The sequence below is a fragment of the Schistocerca piceifrons genome, chromosome 2 (assembly GCF_021461385.2).
Source record: "Schistocerca piceifrons isolate TAMUIC-IGC-003096 chromosome 2, iqSchPice1.1, whole genome shotgun sequence".
Lineage (NCBI taxonomy): Eukaryota > Metazoa > Arthropoda > Insecta > Orthoptera > Acrididae > Schistocerca > Schistocerca piceifrons.
Genome location: NC_060139.1, coordinates 722,080,275 through 722,098,001, shown reverse-complemented (window position 1 = coordinate 722,098,001; position 17,727 = coordinate 722,080,275). Strand labels below are relative to the sequence as shown.

The 17,727-nt window shown below is 42.3% G+C and overlaps 1 protein-coding gene across 1 annotated transcript in view; it reads left to right on the top strand.

Moving 5' to 3' along the window:
* LOC124776959 (aquaporin-11) overlaps positions 1–17,727 on the top strand; it is a 257,407-nt gene that overhangs the window by 120,473 nt on the left and 119,207 nt on the right. The window contains exon 2 of the mRNA XM_047252193.1: positions 8,563–8,753. Within this exon, the coding sequence (XP_047108149.1) occupies positions 8,563–8,753 (191 nt within the window). The remainder of the gene's footprint in view (positions 1–8,562; positions 8,754–17,727) is intronic.

Here is a 17,727-nt window from a genome sequence, read left to right as displayed (position 1 = left end):
TCGACTTATTTGTGAACAAAACATGCAAACTAACGTTATCCGGAAGGTTGTTTAGAAAAGTTCTCGAAGTTTTTATACATGTTAGGACAATTTAAGATGATCTTTTTATGTCTCGATAGTAAAGAGTATATCTTTACAATAGCTTTTTAGTGGATAATAATTGCGTTCTTGCAGGTACTGACATTGTATCTTTGGTTTTATTCATTGAGTAGTAGTACCTACGAGGTAAGCATTCAGATGCGTAGAACTGAATTTTTCGCGCTGAAACCAATTTCCTGCGAAAGTACGTGACTTCAGAGTATTTACATCAAAGAGTAAGTACTACTCCTTTCACATATTTCGATTTTCATTCATTGCGGCTATACTTACTCAAAATCGCTCTTACTAACAAATAAATTCGCAAAAACGGTTTTAATAGGTGTAATATAAGAGTTTCGATCTTAGCGCAAAATCGCGTTATGCGAAACTGCACGTGACATTGGCCGTTTGATGTTGGCGAAATGTGAAGGACTCTATGCTGATTACATAGATATTCCTACCTATAGCTATATTTTTGTAGATCACTCTATGCTGATTACATAGATATTCCTACCTATAGCTATATTTTTGTAGATCGGTATGTGCGACTGCGTGTCACTTCTTGAAAAACAATAAACTTTTCTCAGAGTAGCACTTCAAACCAACGACCTCAATTATTTGCTGGAAATATTCCAATCTCCGTCATCCTCTACAGTTTTTACCCTCTACCGCTCCCTCTTGTGCCATGGAAGTTATTCGTGATGCCTTAACAGATGTCCTGCTATCTTAACTCTTCTTCCTGTCAGTGTTTTCCCTACATTCTTTTCCTTGCCGATTACCCAGAGAACCTCCTCATTCGTTGACTTATCAGTCTACCTAATCTTCAACACTCTTCTGTAGCACCACATCTCAAATGCTTCGATTCTCTTCTTTTCCGTTTTCCTACAGTCCATATTTCACTACCACAAAATGCTGTGCTCCAAACGTATATTTTCAGAAATTTCTTCCACAATCTAAGGCCTGTGTTTCTGCTCCTGGGTAAGCCTTGCAATCCAGTACCTGATCATGACGTAATCTGAGTGAAATCCTCCCGTATCTACCGTCATTTTCCAAGTATATCTCCTCCTCTTCTGATTCTTGAACGGAGTGTTCGCTATTAGTAACTGAGATTTATTGGAGAACTCAATTAATCTTTGTCCTCTCTCATTCCTAGCACCAAGCCCATATTTTCCTCCAACCCTTTCATTGACTTCTTTCCCTACAACCGCATTCCAATCCCCTTGACTATTAGGATTTTCATCTCGCTTTATGTACTGAATTACCCGTTCAATATCCTCATATACTTTGTCTCTCTCTTCATCTTCGACCTGCGACGTCGGCATGTATGTCTGAACTAGCGTTGTCGATGTTGGTTTACTGTCTATTCTCATGAGAATAACCCTGTCACTGAACTGATCACAGCACTCACTGTCTGCCCTACCTTCCCATTCATAACGAGTCCTTTTCCTGTTGTACCATTTTCTGCTGCTGTTGATATTAACCTTCACACATCTGACCAAAAATCCTTGTGTTCTTCCATTTACTTCACTGACCCTCACTATATCCAGACTGAATCTGAATCACTATCATTATCAGATTTTCTAGCTTCTCGACCACGCTCATACTTTCCACGCCTTGACTCGCAGAATGTTATCATTTGCTTGATCATTCAATCTTTTTCCCGTAGTCACCTCTCCGTTAGCAGTCCCCTCCCACAGGTCCGACTGGGGAACTAGTCCGGAATCTTTTGCCAATAGGAAGAACATCATGACGCTTTCTCGATTTCAGGCCTCATGTCGCAAGGAAACACATCATGTGTCTTTAATGCAGTGATTTCTATTGCCTTCTGTATCCTCATTCCGTTGGTCATTGCTGATTCTTTCTCCTTCAGGGGCAGTTTCTCATACTAAGCGCAAAAGAGTACCCTGAACCTCCGTTCGCTCCTCCACCGTTGGCTGAATAAGGTTGACTTCTTATACGGGAAGTTTTCGGTCGCCATTGCTGATGATTTTTATTCAAAATTTAGGCAGTAGTGGAGTTCGAACCCGGTACCGAGGTCGTTTTGATTTCTAATTAGAAACGCTACCTCTAGATCACGGATTCCAGAACTGGGCGCGTACTGTGTTGTCAGTCATGACTACACATGTGCGACAACAGAGATCTTGTAGTACATCGTAGAGAGTGTACCACTTCGCTGACAAGCATGTGTTACTGTTAGGGATAGCTATGTGTCGTTCAGGAAGTGACTTCCCAATTTTATTTTACTTTATTGAAATGTGTATCTTCTGTTTTTCTAAACCTACACTTCGGGCACCATGTATAGTAAAATTCTTGTGGTTTCAATTTCTGTCTCATGTGAGGATATGAGGAAGTGTTGAAAAGTACTTTTGTATGAAAATTCTTAAAGCTTTTTGAATAAAACAGTCATTATTAACATTTTGCATCTTTATTCTTCATGTCTACGTATTTATTTCTCAATATAGTCACCTGGGTAAGAAGATATTTCTTCCCATTGGAGACCAGTTAGTTGATACCGTCAGTACAGAATGTTTGACTTTGTTGACAGGGAGAGAACCTCATCTCCTCGAAGTTGACCATTAAGTTTCGGAAACAGATGAAAATCGGATGGCATCAAGTCGATACTGTACGGAGAATATTCAATGACAGTGAATTCAAGGCTTCGGTTGGTTGCAGATGTCACAACCCTCGCGCGTAGTCTGGCATTGCCATTCTGCAGGAGAGGGTCCGCCATGTGTGGATAAACTCTTCGAATTCGAATCTCGCTTACAGTACGCTGTTTTTCACGCACTGGCATAGTTACGTTACACAACCGCCATGTTACATGTAACAATTTAGAGCCCTCAAGCGGATTGTAACTTGAACCATCGAAATGGGAAATTCGACAGAGTAATGCGCATGACATGTAGCAGCTCAACCGATATTGAAAACAGAATAAAAAATTTGGAGGTATTACTTTTCAGCACGCCCTCATGCATACACTGAGTGTAACTTGTGTAAGTGCAGATGTTTCTACTGCTGTGTGAGGATAGCGTACTAAAGGACATTACATCAGTTTTACGTCATTTTCAAACCATGGCCATTACAAGTTGTATGTTCTTAGATTGGTTACTACCTCGAAGTACATGTGGCAAGAGCAAGACGTTAATGTTTATTTACCTCTGGGCAGCAGGTCAGGTGTTATAATGTGGACGCGTGGTCGCAAAACGAATGTTCAAGTGTGTGTGAAATCCTAAGGGACCAAACTACTGAGATCATCGGTCCATAGACTTACACACAACTTAAACTAACTTACGCTAAGAACAACAACACACGCCCATGCCCGAGGGAGGACTCGAACCTCCGGCGGGAGGGCCGCGCTATTCGTGACATGGCGCCTCAAAGCGCGCGGCACTCCGCACGACGGACGTAAAACGGCTAGACTACACTGAAAGGAGTAATCCATTTAGTGGTGCAGTACGATCATGCAGGAAGCATTGGGTCACAAAATTCGAGTTGTGTTTGTGGGAAGACTGTTCGTCAGAGAAAAAAAAGAATCAAAAAACTGATGTGCATGTGTATATTAAGGCACCACACACAAAAGTATCTGCACTTCCACCCCGTATGCTCTACTGGCCACTTTATAGTGAATTACGAAGCATTCTTTGTATCCATATTAGTTATTTTCTGTTCTATTCCATTCGCATATTGAATTGTGGAAAAATAATGTGGTCTTCTTGTTTTTCTTCTTGTATCTGCTTTCCCGACCCCAGTCGCCGGCTTCTTCTGTTCTGATTTTCCTCAACGTTCATACTCCTTGGTTCCATTGCCTCCTCCACATCATTTTGTCAGCTGTGTTGTTGGCGTTCCCTTTTCTACCGTTGGGATGGTATCCTTCGTAGTATGCTGCTTGGTGCCCTGTCTCCATTTATCTATTCACGTGACCAAACCACGTCAGCTGTTTTTGTTAGATGTCATTACAGATATCCCTTTCCATCTTCGGCCTTTGTCGGATTACGTCATTTCTTATCCCATTCATCCTTGTACAGTTTTAGCTTCGTCTTAAGTATTCCATCTCAGTTTTTCTAACGTTCCAGACTTCTGCTCCGTACAAAACTATATTCTGGATTACAGTCTTATACATTCTCTTCTTCATTGTTCTTCTTATCTTTTTGTTCCACAGGACAGAGTTCATTGCCTCTGTTACAGTTCATTCCTTATTAATCCGTAAGTGATTTCATCATTACTTGTGTCCAGTTTATTAAATAATGTCCCAAAATAATTTGCCTTTTCCATCACCAACCTCCAGATTTTTACCGTTCCAACGGCCAAGTATTCACACTTCCTCATTTTCATCTTCAGAGCAGCTTTATTGTGTTCACCTTTAAGTTTTCTTATCATATAGCTCAGATCATCTGAATCTTCTGCTAGAACAATCTGGTCATCTGCAGAATACAAGCTGAATATCTTCCTGTTCTCTACTGTCACTCTCATAAACTGGCGTTTTCCATGCCAATCTGCAGGACTGCTCCTAATTCCATCTTAAAGTAGGTCGATGACAGCCCAAATCCCTGCCGCAGACCCTTATTCTTATTCTTCTGTCCAGCTATTTCCTATCCTTTCTCTAACTGTGTTATTTTAATATATCTTCATAATAGCCTTTGGCAATCTTTGATCAAAGTCTATGTCTTTCAACTTTTCTGACAGTTTGTTGGTGAGTTCATTATTACATGTTCACTCTAGGTCAGTCAGTGCAACATGCGTCTCCAGTCCAAGTTTTCTGCATTTTTCACACATTAGTTTCAATGTGAAGACGCTGTCGATTACCGCCCTTCTTGCTCAGAATACTGCTGGCTCTCCTTGCTGCTTGTGACTTCTTTCTTTCTCTACCATATCTTTCACTATCCTCAAATATATTTTTCCAACGCAAGGGATCACTGCCAATCCCCTATAATTATTTGGCTCCTTACGTGACCCTTTCTATGCATTAGTCTTATGTAACATGTCTCCCATGCCGATAGAATAACTTCTCCATTTAATACTCTTTCAAACAACCTCGTTAGCATCTCCAATAATTTCGGTGAACCAAATTTCATCAGCTCTGGATATATTGACCATATCTGGCGCCTTATTGATCTTACAACTCTTACAGCCCGTTGAAGAACTTTTACATCAACAAGTCCTCCTGTTGCGTATTCACCACACATCCGTGTGAAAGTTCAAGCAGATTTAAAGGGAATAAATCGTTAAAATAAGTTGTTCATTTACCATGACTATTATTATTATTATTTGAATTATCACTAGTTGGTACTCACACTGACTTGACTGTTCTCCATGCCTCAACACTAGGGGGACTACCAATCATCCTCTCTACATATTCACGCCTATCCTTTTTAACACTTCTCTCTTTACTTCTCTGTTTACTGTCCTGTATCTATCTCTAATTTGGTAGTCATTCACATTCAGGAACATCTAATAAGCTTCTTTTTTCCCTTGAAATCATCTCTGCTATTTCTACATCACGCCAAAGTGGTTTCATCTCTTCTCACATTTTCCAAGGTTGTCGTTCGCAGATATGGCGTTGTCTGTATGTTCATATCTCTCTTCTACAGTTTTTCGGCACTCACCAATTTGTTTTCCAGATGTTGTTGGTGTAAGTATTTAACCATCTTTCCTTAAACTGTCAGTGTTATACCTGATGTCCGGCTGGTCAGCATATTGCGATCTCTTCTGTTCGCCAATATTCCTACAAGTATAAGGGGTATAAATTTAACACTCCATTCAGTGATGTTCACTTCCAAGTGTAGAGGCATTTTCGAAAAGGCTACGCTTGTAAACTGTTTGCGTGCCCCCATGGTTAAAGTATACCATGCATGGCAAAATGGCGCTATCCAAAACCGGAGCAAACGCAACTATGGTGCACCACAGGCCATAGATGGCAGGGGTGAACGACGGCTACAGATATGTGTACGGATGAATAGATATGCAACTACTGAGCAACTGACCGCCCAGATGAACCAAGAGGCTAACGACAGTGATTTTTCAACGACCATTAAGAGAATGTTGCTGCGTCTGGGCCTTAGCAGTAGGCACCTGGTTCGTGCACCCATGCTGACAGCTGTTCGTCTGCGACGAAGGTAATTGGATTTCACTGAGTGGCGACAGGTGGCCTCTGCATATGAATCACTTTTTGTGCTCCATAGGACATATGGCAGTTGGCCTGTATGGCGTAAAACGTCTGCGAGCACCCTAAACCAGCAGGGAGCTATCTGGTCTGGGGGATGTTTTCGTGACATTCCCCGGGTTATCTCGTCTTTTTGGAAAGGCACAGTGGATCAACACCAGCACGCATCTATCATAACGGACCATGTCCACTCCTACATGAAGTTTGTGTTTCCTCGCTGCGATGGCATCTACCAGCAGGACACTGTAACGTGTCTCGCAGCTCGCAGTGTACGTGCGTGGTTCTAAGAGCACCAGAACGACTTTACAGTACAGTCCTGGCCACCAAACTCCCCGTATTTAAACTCAATCGAGAATCTATGGGACTACCCCGAGCGGTCTGTTCGCGCTGTAGTTTCTGAACCGAAAAAGCCAGAGCAGCTGGTCATGGCACTGGAGTTGACGTGGTTCCACATCCTCTCGGTACCTTCTGGAACCTAACTGACTCTCTTCCTGCAAGACTGGCAGTGCAAATGGTTCTTATGCAGGTTTTTGACGGATGGTCACTTTAGTATGGTTTGACAATGTATTAACATATATTAACACCCGTATCTGTTTACGCTACTAATTATGAGAGGCCGTACATATAAATTTTGTGTCACTGAGCTTAGCACTCCATGGGCTACTTACGATGGTTGGTCTTTAAACCGGCTCTGATTATTTCTCTTGCTCTGTAGTCCTAAAGTTCTGTGTGGGATATGTGCTCACATTTTCTACTGTACTTGCACTGTAGTTGAACAGGTCACACCAATATCCAAGAAATGTAGTACGAGTAATCCACTAAATTGTAGGGCCATATCATTAAAGTCAATATGCAGAAGGATTTTGGAACATGTATTGTGATCGAACATTATGGATTACCTCCAAGAGAACGGTCTACTGACACACAGTCAATACGGATTTAGAAAACACAACTAGCTCTTTACTCGCATGAAGTGTTGAGTGCTATTGACAAGGTATTTCAAATTGATTGCGTATTTCTGGATTTCCGGAAGGCTTTTGACGCTGTACCACACACGCGGCTTATAGTGAAATTGCATGCTTATGGAATATGGTCTCAGTTATGTGACTGAATTCGTGATTTCCTGTCACAGAGGTCACAGTTTGTAGTAATTGACGGAAAGTTATCGAGTAAAACAGAAGCAATTTCTGGCGTTCCCCAAGGTACTGTTATAGGTCCTTTGCTGTTACTTATCTATATAAACGATTTGGGAGACAATCTGAGTAGCCGTCTTAGGTTGCTTGCAGATGACGCTGTCGTTTATCGCCCAGTAAAGTCATCAGAAGATCAAAGCAAACTGCAAAACGATTTAGAAAATTTGTCTGTATGGTGCGATAATTGGCAATTGACCCTACATAACGAAAAATGTGAGGTCATCCACATGAGTGCTAAAGGAAACTTCGGTTACACGATAAATCAGTCAAATTTAAAGGCCGTAAATTCAACTAAAAAGCCGGCCGGGGTGGCCGAGTGGTTCTAGGCGCTTCAGTCTGGAACCGCGCGACCGCTACGGTCGCAGGTTCGAATCCTGCCTCGGGCATGGAAGTGTGTGATGTCCTTAGGTTTGTTAGTTTTAATTAGTTCTAAGTTCTAGGTGACTGATGACCTCAGAAGTTAAGTCCCATAGTGCTCAGAGCCATCTGAACCATTTTCAACTAAAAACCTAGGAATTACAAATGCGAACAACTGAAATTGGAAGGAACATATAGAAAATGTTGTGCGGAATGCAATCCAAAGACTGCGTTTTCTTGGGAGGACACTTCCCAGAAAATGTTTCAGATCTACTAAAGAGACTGCCTATACTAAGCTTGTTGGTCCTGTTTTAGAATACTGCTGCACGGTGTAGAGTCCTTACCAGGCAGGATTGACAGAGCACATCGAAAAAGTTCAAAGAATAGCAGCACGTTTTGTATGAAATAGGGGAGAGAGTGGCATTGAAATGGTACAGATTTTGGGATGGACATCATTAAAACAAAGGCGTTATTCGTTGCGGAGGAATCGCCAACTTTCTGCTCCGAATGCCAAAATATTTTGTTGACATCGACCAACATAGGGAGAAACGATCGCCATGATAAAATAAGGAAAATCAGAGATGGTACAGAAAGATATATGTGTTCGTTCTTTCCGTGTCATATACGAGATTGCAATAATAGAGAATTGTGAAGGTGGTTCGATGAATCCTCTGCCAGGCACTTAAATGTGATTTGCAGCGTATCCATGTAGACATAGATGTAGTGTGGTAACGACGGAAAGCGCTCTCAGCAGGTGTTGTGTGTGTGCGGCAGGGAGGCGGGCGTGGCCATGGCGATCCCTGCGCTGGCGGTGTCGGTGAGCTACCTGCTGCTGACGGCGCTGCTGGCCGCCGTACTGCGCCGAGTCGTCTTCCGCCTCTTCGAGCAGCCGCTGCTCCGCCGGCTCGCGCTCGAGGCCGTCGCTGCCGCCGAGCTCTGCGGCAGCTGCTTCGAACTCATCATCGGTGCGTACTCCCTCATCTGTCTTCTTCTGGTTAGCATGAAAACTCACGATTCTTCAAAGAATCGCACTTCCACGTGTTTAACGACTTCAAACGTCTGATTACTTCACAAATGAGTTAACGTGTTAAAAGCTTTATACATGTAGTGTCTGTTCTTTGATAGGTCAGAAAGAAGAAGGACATGATCTTCCCTCAGTCCTTATAAATTAACATACAAAGAAATGACTGAAATTAGCTGCTGGTGGGCATTGTTTAAATCAATGGGAAAAACTGAAGATTTGTGCCAGACTGGGGTTCGAACCCGGGTCTCCTGGTGACTAGGCAGATGTGCTGATCACTGCCCCTTCTGGACACTGTGGCCATTGTAACCACATGGACTCTACTAGCACGCCTCCCATCAGACCCAACTTCTCAACTTATCCACACACTATTGATGTGGAACCCTTGGCCATTATCCTCATTAGTCGCAGCATTTCGCCGATTCGCGTAAGAGTTGGAGTGTGATGCAAATCTGCTCCGAAGTGATCAGTTGGTCGTTCTGCCCTTAATTATAAGTGTTGTGTCTGTCATTTCAGTGCAAATGTGCACAACGCTCGAACTCTTATGGGAACCCGCAAAGTGCCGCGATTAATGCGGATAACGCAGCATGTCACTCTCAATGGGGAGAAGTCTTCCGAAGTAAGAGTGATTTCAGGTGTGCCGCAGGCGAGTGTCGTAGGACCGTTGCTATTCACAATATACATAAATGACCTTGTGGATAACATCGGAAGTTCACTGAGGCTTTTGCAGACGATGCTGTGGTATATCGAGAGGTTGTAACAATGGAAAATTGTACTGAAATGCAGGAGGATCTGCGGCGAATTGACGCATGGTGCAGGGAATGGCAATTGAATCTCAATGTAGACAAGTGTAATGTGCTGCGAATACATAGAAAGAAAGATCCCTCATCATTTAGCTACAATATAGCAGGTCAGCAACTGGAAGCAGTTAATTCCATAAATTACCTGGGAGTAGGCATTACGAGTGATTTAAAATGGAATGATCATATAAAATTAATCGTCGGTAAAGCAGGTGCCAGACTGAGATTCATTGGAAGAATCCTAAGGAAATGCAATCCGAAAACAAAGGAAGTAAGTTACAGTACGCTTGTTCGCCCACAACTTGAATACTGCTCAGCAGTGTGGGATCCGTACCAGATAGGGTTGATAGAAGAGATAGAGAAGATCCAACGGAGAGCAGCGCGCTTCGTTACAGGATCATTTAGTAATCGCGAAAGCGTTACGGAGATGATAGATAAACTCCAGTGGAAGACTCTGCAGGAGAGACGCTCAGTAGCTCGTTACGGGCTTTTGTTAAAGTTTCGAGAACATAGCTTCACCGAGGAGTCAATTAGTATATTGCTCCCTCCTACGTATATCTCACGAAGAGACCATGAGGATAAAATCAGAGAGATTCGAGCCCACACGGAGGCATACCGTCAATATTTCTTTCCACGAACAGTTCGAGACTGGAATAGAAGGGAGAACCGATAGAGGTGCTCAAGGTACCCTCCGCCACACAGCGTCAGATGGCTTGCGGAGTATGGATGTAGATGTATGTGTAGATGCAGATAACAAGCAAAGGGCACTACATTAGCAGTTTGTGGATAAATTGAGTATTTGGTTCTGACATGAGGCGTGCCAGGATACTACATGCGGTTGTTTTGACTACTGTGTCTTGATGGCGCAGTGGTCAGCACATCTGCCTAGTGAACAGGAAACCTGGGGTTGAATCCCAGTCCAGCAAAATTTTCAACTTTCCTCACTGATTTAATCAATGCCCCTAACAACTAATGTCACATATTTATTTTTGTCTTAAATACTTTGCGTTAAAAGTATAAACGAAAGAAAGTTTAGAAAAGGTTTGAAATTGTATTTAAAGTTTATTGGAAGTCGCTACTGCTCTTATTATGGAACACTGGATGAATATAGTCCGGGTAATTTGCGCTCCATTTTAACCAGAAACTAGTTTTGACGCATCTCCTTGTTTATGATGTGGTATCTCCTGAACTGTGTGTCGTACAATCATACGAGGTGTATGATAAAAGTAATGAGACTGATTTTTATCTACTAAAGCTTTTATTCTTTTCAAACAACAAGTTGTCCCCTTCAAAGTAGTTCCCTTCGGCAGATACACACCGTTGGAGTCGTTATTCCCAGTCTTGGTAGCAGCGCTGAGAGGTTTTAACTGGTAGGGTCTTTAATATGTCGGTCACGTGCTTTTGAATGTTCTCCATTGTTCCAAAATGAGGTACTTTTAAGACTTTTTCAATTTTGGGAAAAGGAAAAAACCAGGTGAATAGGGGGCTGCAGAATAACAGGTATACCTATCGTTGTCAATAATTCCGTGATTGACCCCGAAAGGTATGCCTGTTATTCTGCAGACCCCTATACACCCGGTCAATAAATCCGTGATACCCCCACGAAACATGGACCTTGCTGTTGGTGGGGAGGCTTGCGTGTCTCAGCGATACAGATAGCCGTAGCGTAGGTGCAACCACAACGGAGGGGTATCTGTCGAGAGGCCAGACAAACGTGTGGTTCCTGAAGAGGGGCAGCAGCCTTTTCAGTAGTTGCAGGGTCAACAGTCTGGATGATTGACTGATCTAGCCCTGTAACACTAACCAAAACGGCCTTGCTGTTGTGGTACTGCGAACGGCTGAAAGCAAGGGGAAACTACAGCCGTAATTTTTCCTGAGGGCATGCAGCTTTACTGTATGGTTAAATGATGATGGCGTCCTCTTTGGTAAAATATTCTGGAGGTAAAATAGTCCCCCATTCGGATCTCCGGGCGGGGACTACTCAGGAGGACGTTGTTATAAGGAGAAACAAATCTGGCGTTCTACGGATCAGAGCGTGGAATGTCAGATCCCTTAATCGGGCAGATAGGTTAGAAAATTTAAAAAGGGATGGACAGGTTAAAGTTACATATAGTGGGAATTAGTGAAGTTCGGTGGCAGGCAGAAGAAGACTTCTGGGCAGGTGAATACAGGGTTATAAATACAAAATCAAATAGGGGTAATTCAGAAGTAGGTTTAATAATGAATAGGAAAATAGGAATGTAGGTAAGCTACTACAAACAGCATTGTGAACGCATTATTGTGACCAAGAAAGATACGAAGCCCACTCCTACCACAGTAGTACAAATTTATATGCCGACTAGCTCCGCAGATGACGAAGAGATTGATGAAATATATGATGAGATAAAAGAAGTTATTCAGATAGTGAAGGGAGACGAAAATTTAATAGTCATGGGTGACTGGAATTCGATAGTAGGAAAAGGGAGAGAAGGAAACGTAGTAGGTGAATACTGATTGGGGGGAAGAAATGAAAGAGGAAGCCGCCTGGTAGAATTTTACACAGAGCATAACTTAATCATAGCTAACACTTGATTCAAGAATCATGAAAGAAGGTTGTATACATGGAAGAACCCTGGAGATACTAGAAGGTATCAGATATATTATATAATGGTAAGACAGAGATTCAGCAACCAGGTTTTAAATTGTAAGACATTTCCCAGGGGCAGATGTGGACACTGACCGCAATCTATTGGTTTGGAACTGTAGATTAAAACTGAAGAAACTGCAAACAGGTGTGAATTTGCGGAGATTGGAATTGGATAAACTGAAAGAACCAGAGGTTGTAGAGAGCTTCAGGGTGAGCATTACAGAACGATTGATAAGAATGGGGGAAAGAAATACAGTAGAAGAAGAATGGATAGCTTTGAGAGACGAAATAGTGAAGGTAGCTGAGGATCAAGTATGTAAAAAGGCAAGGACTAACAGAAATCCTTGGGTAACAGAAGAGATATTGAATTTAATTGATGAAAGGAGAAAATATAAAAATGCAGTAAATGAAGCAGACAGAAAGGAATACAAAGTCTCAAAAATGAGATCGACAGGATGTGCAAAATGGCTAAGCAGAGATGGTTGGAGGACAAATTTAAGGATGTAGAGGCACGAATCACTAGGAGTAAGATAGATACTGCCTACAGGAAAAGAAAAGATACCTTTGGAGAAAAGAGATCCACTTGTATGAATATCAAGAGCTCAAATGGAAACCCAGTTCTAAGCAAAGAAGGGAAAGCAGAGAGATGGAAGGAGTATATGGAGGGTCTATACAAGGGCGATGTTCTTGAAGACAATATTATAGAAATGGAAGAGAATGTAGATGAAGATGAAATAGGAGATATGATACTGCATGAAGAGTTTGACAGAGCAATGAAAGACCTGAGTCGAAACAAGGCTCCCTGAGTAGATGAAATTCCATTAGAACTACTGACAGCCTCGGGAGAGCCAGGCCTAACAAAACTCTACCATCTAGTTAGCAAGATGCATGAGACAGGCGAAATACCCTCAGACATCAAGAAGAATATAGTAATTCCAATCCCAATGAAAGCAGGTGTTGACAGATGTGAAAATTACCGAACTATCAGTTTAACAAGCCATGGCTGCAAAATACTAACACGAATTCTTTACAGAAGAATGGAAAAACTGGTAGAAGCCGACCTCGGGGGAGATCAGTTTGGATTCCGTAGAAATGTTGGAACACGTGAAGCAATACTGACCCTACGACTTATCTTAGAAAACAGATTAAAGAAAGGCAAACCTACGTTCCTAGCATTTGTAGACTTACAGAAAGCTTTTGACAGTGTTGACTGGACTACTCTCTTTCAAATTCTGATGGTGGCAGGGGTAAAATACAGGGAGCGAAAGGCTATTTACAATTTGTACAGAAACCAGATGGCAGTTATAAGAGTCGATGGGCACGAAAGGGAAGCAGTGGTTGGGAAGGGAGTGAGACAGGGTTGTAGCTGATCCCCGGTGTTATTCAATCTGTACATTGAGCAAGCAGTAAAGGAAACAAAAGAAAAATTCGGAGTTGGAATTAAAATCCATGGAGAAGAAATAAAAACTTTGAGGTTCGCCGATGACATTGTAATTCTGTCAGAGACAGCAAAGGACCTGGAAGAGCAGTTGAGCGGAATGGACAGTGTCTTGAAAGGAGGGTATAAGATGAACATCAACAAAAGCAAAACGAGGATAATGGAATGTAGTCAAATTAAATCGGGTGATGCTAGATTTTTTGTGCTATTTGGGGAGAAAAATAACTGATGAAGGTCGAAGTAGAGAGGATATAAAATGTAGACTGGCAATGGCATGGAAAGTGTTTCTGAAGAAGAGAAATTTGTTAACATCGATTATAGATTTAAGTGTCAGGAAGTCGTTTCTGAAAGTATTTATATGGAGTGTAGCCATGTATGGAAGTGAAACATGGACGATAAATAGTTTAGACAAGAAGAGAATAGAAGCTTTCGAAATGTGGTGCTACAGAAGAATGCTGAAGATTAGATGGGTAGATCACATAACTAATGAGGAGGTATTGAATAGAATTGGAGAGAAGAGAAATTTGTGGCACAACTTGACTAAAAGAAGGGATCGGTTGGTAAAGCATATTCTGGGGCATTAAGTAATCACCAATTTAGTATTGGCGGGCAGCGTGGAGGGTAAAAATGGTAGAGGGAGACCAAGAGATGAATACACTAAACAAATTCAGAAAGATGTAGGTTGCAGTAGGTACTGGTAGATGAAGAACCTTGCACAGGATAGAGTAGCATGGAAAGCTGCATCAAACCAGTCTCTGGACTGAAGGCCACAAGAACAAGAACAATTCCGTGAACGAAGCGGCAATGTGACACGGGGCGTTGTCATGATGCTGGGCCTACTTGGCACAAAACTTTCGCATGTACAAATCATCGGTTAAAATTTGATGTGTGCTGGAAGTGTTTAAATTTAATTTGTCACTCATCATCTTTATGTATAAATGACGGTTTGATCTCGCAATAACGTACACTTTCCACATTTTCGTTGGATTTTGAAGTTGAAGATCTCCCTGGCTGGCTCTGAGCACTATGGGACTTAACATCTGAGGTTATCAGTCCCCTAGAACTTAGAACTACTTAAACCTAACTGATCTAAGGACATCACACACATCCATGCCCGAGGGAGTATTCGAACCTGCGACCGTAGCGGTCGCACGGTTCCAGAGTCAAGCGCCCAGATCCGCTCTGTCACAGCGGCCGGCAAAAATCTCCCAGAGCGAGGTTCGACCTTCCAAAAATCATTTGTGCCTGTGAAAATCTTACATTTACATACTACAATCGTAGAAATGGAACGTTGGTCGGGTTTGAAAGAAGCCCTTTGCACTTCATCTACTAAATGCGAAAGCTGTTCTCTCTGTAACCTCCTCCAATGGTCTCATAGATTAGTACCAATATTATTCTTGCCTCGTTCAGGTCTATTACATTTCTTTAGGGCCTTACGTTACCAGTAGGACTAGCAACATGCTTTGCGAATAACATCTAACTCGGTTACTATTTGTATGTGTTATCACCATGGTCCCACTAATTATGCCTTTCAGCATTGAGCCTGGTAACCGCATGCTGTTTAGTACGCATCTCAATGCATTATTACTATTATTATTATTATTATTCTATCGATTGGACTGTGGAAACATCACGTCTATTACCGTTAGGGAAACAATGTAATTTTAAACCGAACGTTTCATAATTAGCTGTGTCGGGATGAATCATGCAGAACAATATCTGTCAGAGGGGTAATGTTCGTTAGGTGGAACAGTGCGAGGGACTGACGGCGTGTGCCGGCTGGGGTAGCCTAGCGGTTCTAGGCGCTACAGTCTGGAACCGCGCGACCGCTACGGTCGCAGGCTCGAATCCTGCCTCGGGCATGGAGGTGCGTGATGTCCTTAGGTTAGTTAGGTTTAAGTAGTTCTTAGTTGTAGGGGACTGATGACCTCAGAAGTTAAGTCCCATAGTGCTCAGAGTCATTTGAACCATTTGTCTCGCAACACACGGTCGTTAACGTGCTGCACGAACATGGGCTGCACCTCTATCGTTATACTTTCACGCAACACCTACATCCTGCAGATCGCCATCAGCGGATGCAATTCTGTGAACAACAATAGGAAGCCAACGAGGACTTCGTGAAGACCATAATATGGTCGGATGAAGCATAATTGGCTCGTGAGGGTGTCTTCAATATGCACAATCCTAACCATTGGTATGAGGTTAACCCGCACGTCGCCCGCGACCGTGGATATCAAGATCGCTTTGGTGTCAACGGGTGGGCCGGCATATTTGGCGACAGATGTTTGGCCCCTACATGTTGCCTGACCGGTTTGACTGCACATAGGTATCATACAATTCTCTCAAACTATCTGCCTGATGCGCTGGAAGATGTTCCACTACATGTTTGGCAGAGGATATGGTTCCAACATAATGGTGCAGCTCCACACCATGGAATTAATGTGTGACAGTATTTGGACAGAACATTTCCAGGGAAATGCCTCGGGCGTGGAGTCCCAGTTGTAGGGCCACCGCGTTCACCTGACCAAACCCCCTGGATTTCTTCCTATGGGGACACCTGAAGGAGCACGTGTAATCTGCTCCGCCGACGAATGTGGAAGAATTGGTAGCGCGTGTTCAAGCTGCTCTTGTTACTGGGGATGCAGCTTTGCTGTGAAGAGTCCAGAGTTGTATGATCCGGCAGATTGCGCACTGTTTGGACGTGCAAGGAGGTCGGTTTGAGGATCTGTTGCTCTGAGGGTAACATATTCTGTTGTGAAGGTCATGCGGTCATTACTATAGCTAGACATTATTATTGTCACTGGTTACTAATGTGCTACATCTGAGCGGACAGTTACATGCAGTACAAATGACAAGTAGATGTTGTGTTATTGTACTGTGCTTTCATCTTTAGCGTCTTGAAATTAATATTTTTTTAGTTACTCTGTCCTATGACAGTTCATTTGTTTCAACTGTCTATTTCTTATTTGTCTAACCACGTATCTGATATGTTCAGCGTTACAGAATGTTGCAAATTTAGGATACATGTGACCTAATAAAAAAAAGACGGTGTATATTACAGTATGAAATTAGGAAATGAAAAAATGAGCCCCAACCCAGAACCGAACCCTCGACCTGCTACAGCCCGGCATACTAACCCCGAACTCTATCCACTGCACTACCTGCACAGCGTATCTGGTGTGGGCTGACAGAGGTAGTCACCATACATGTGTTTACAGTGTTGCCAGATTGCCACTTTTTAATGTCCTTTTTCTGCCGAATGTACTGGCCAGACGAAATGTTTGTGTGTTTTGTGTGTGTGTGTGTGTGTGTGTGTGTGCGTGTTTGAACAGATGAACAGCAGTAACTGAATATTATTTCTTTTTAGTTACACCTTATTAAAATGCTAACATAAAGTTACATATTATATTGCACAAGCTGAAACATTCATTACTAGTCAACAGATCCTTATTTTCTCTTCTTGGTTAAGCACTATGTTCTTCAAATAACTTAATCAACATTATTATTTAAAAAACAGTAGTATAAACAACTCATGCTGCGCCTCACCTTTTCTTGCAGCTATGGAGAAGTCTTTATTGCCGCACTCAGCAGCATACATATTTATTTACAATAAATACATAGTATGTTTGTCTGTATGTCAAATATGCTCGTTTTTAGCAGATCAGAAGCGTTAACAAATGATGTATGAAATGCATTTATAGCATATCTGGTGCTTTTGTTACTTCTGTTATAAACAATTTCACAGACAAATGTTAATAACTTCATTGATAAATATGGAATAAACATTGTAATATTTTTATAGGTAACGTCTCTTTATTGCGATTTCATAGCTGCCTTCTTTAGATTTGCCGTCACCCTTATTCGGAGCTAGTGTTTTTTGAATACATGCTTTTTTTTTGGTTTTAGATTCAGTCAGAACTTCGCCATTCCGCTAGCGTGAAACCGATAACCGCTCACTGGCCAACCACATACCTCTCACCTCTCTCGCCGAGCGCGTTATCGGTTTGGCCTGACCAGTGCGCTGTCACATATCGGTTAAACCATAACCTATAAA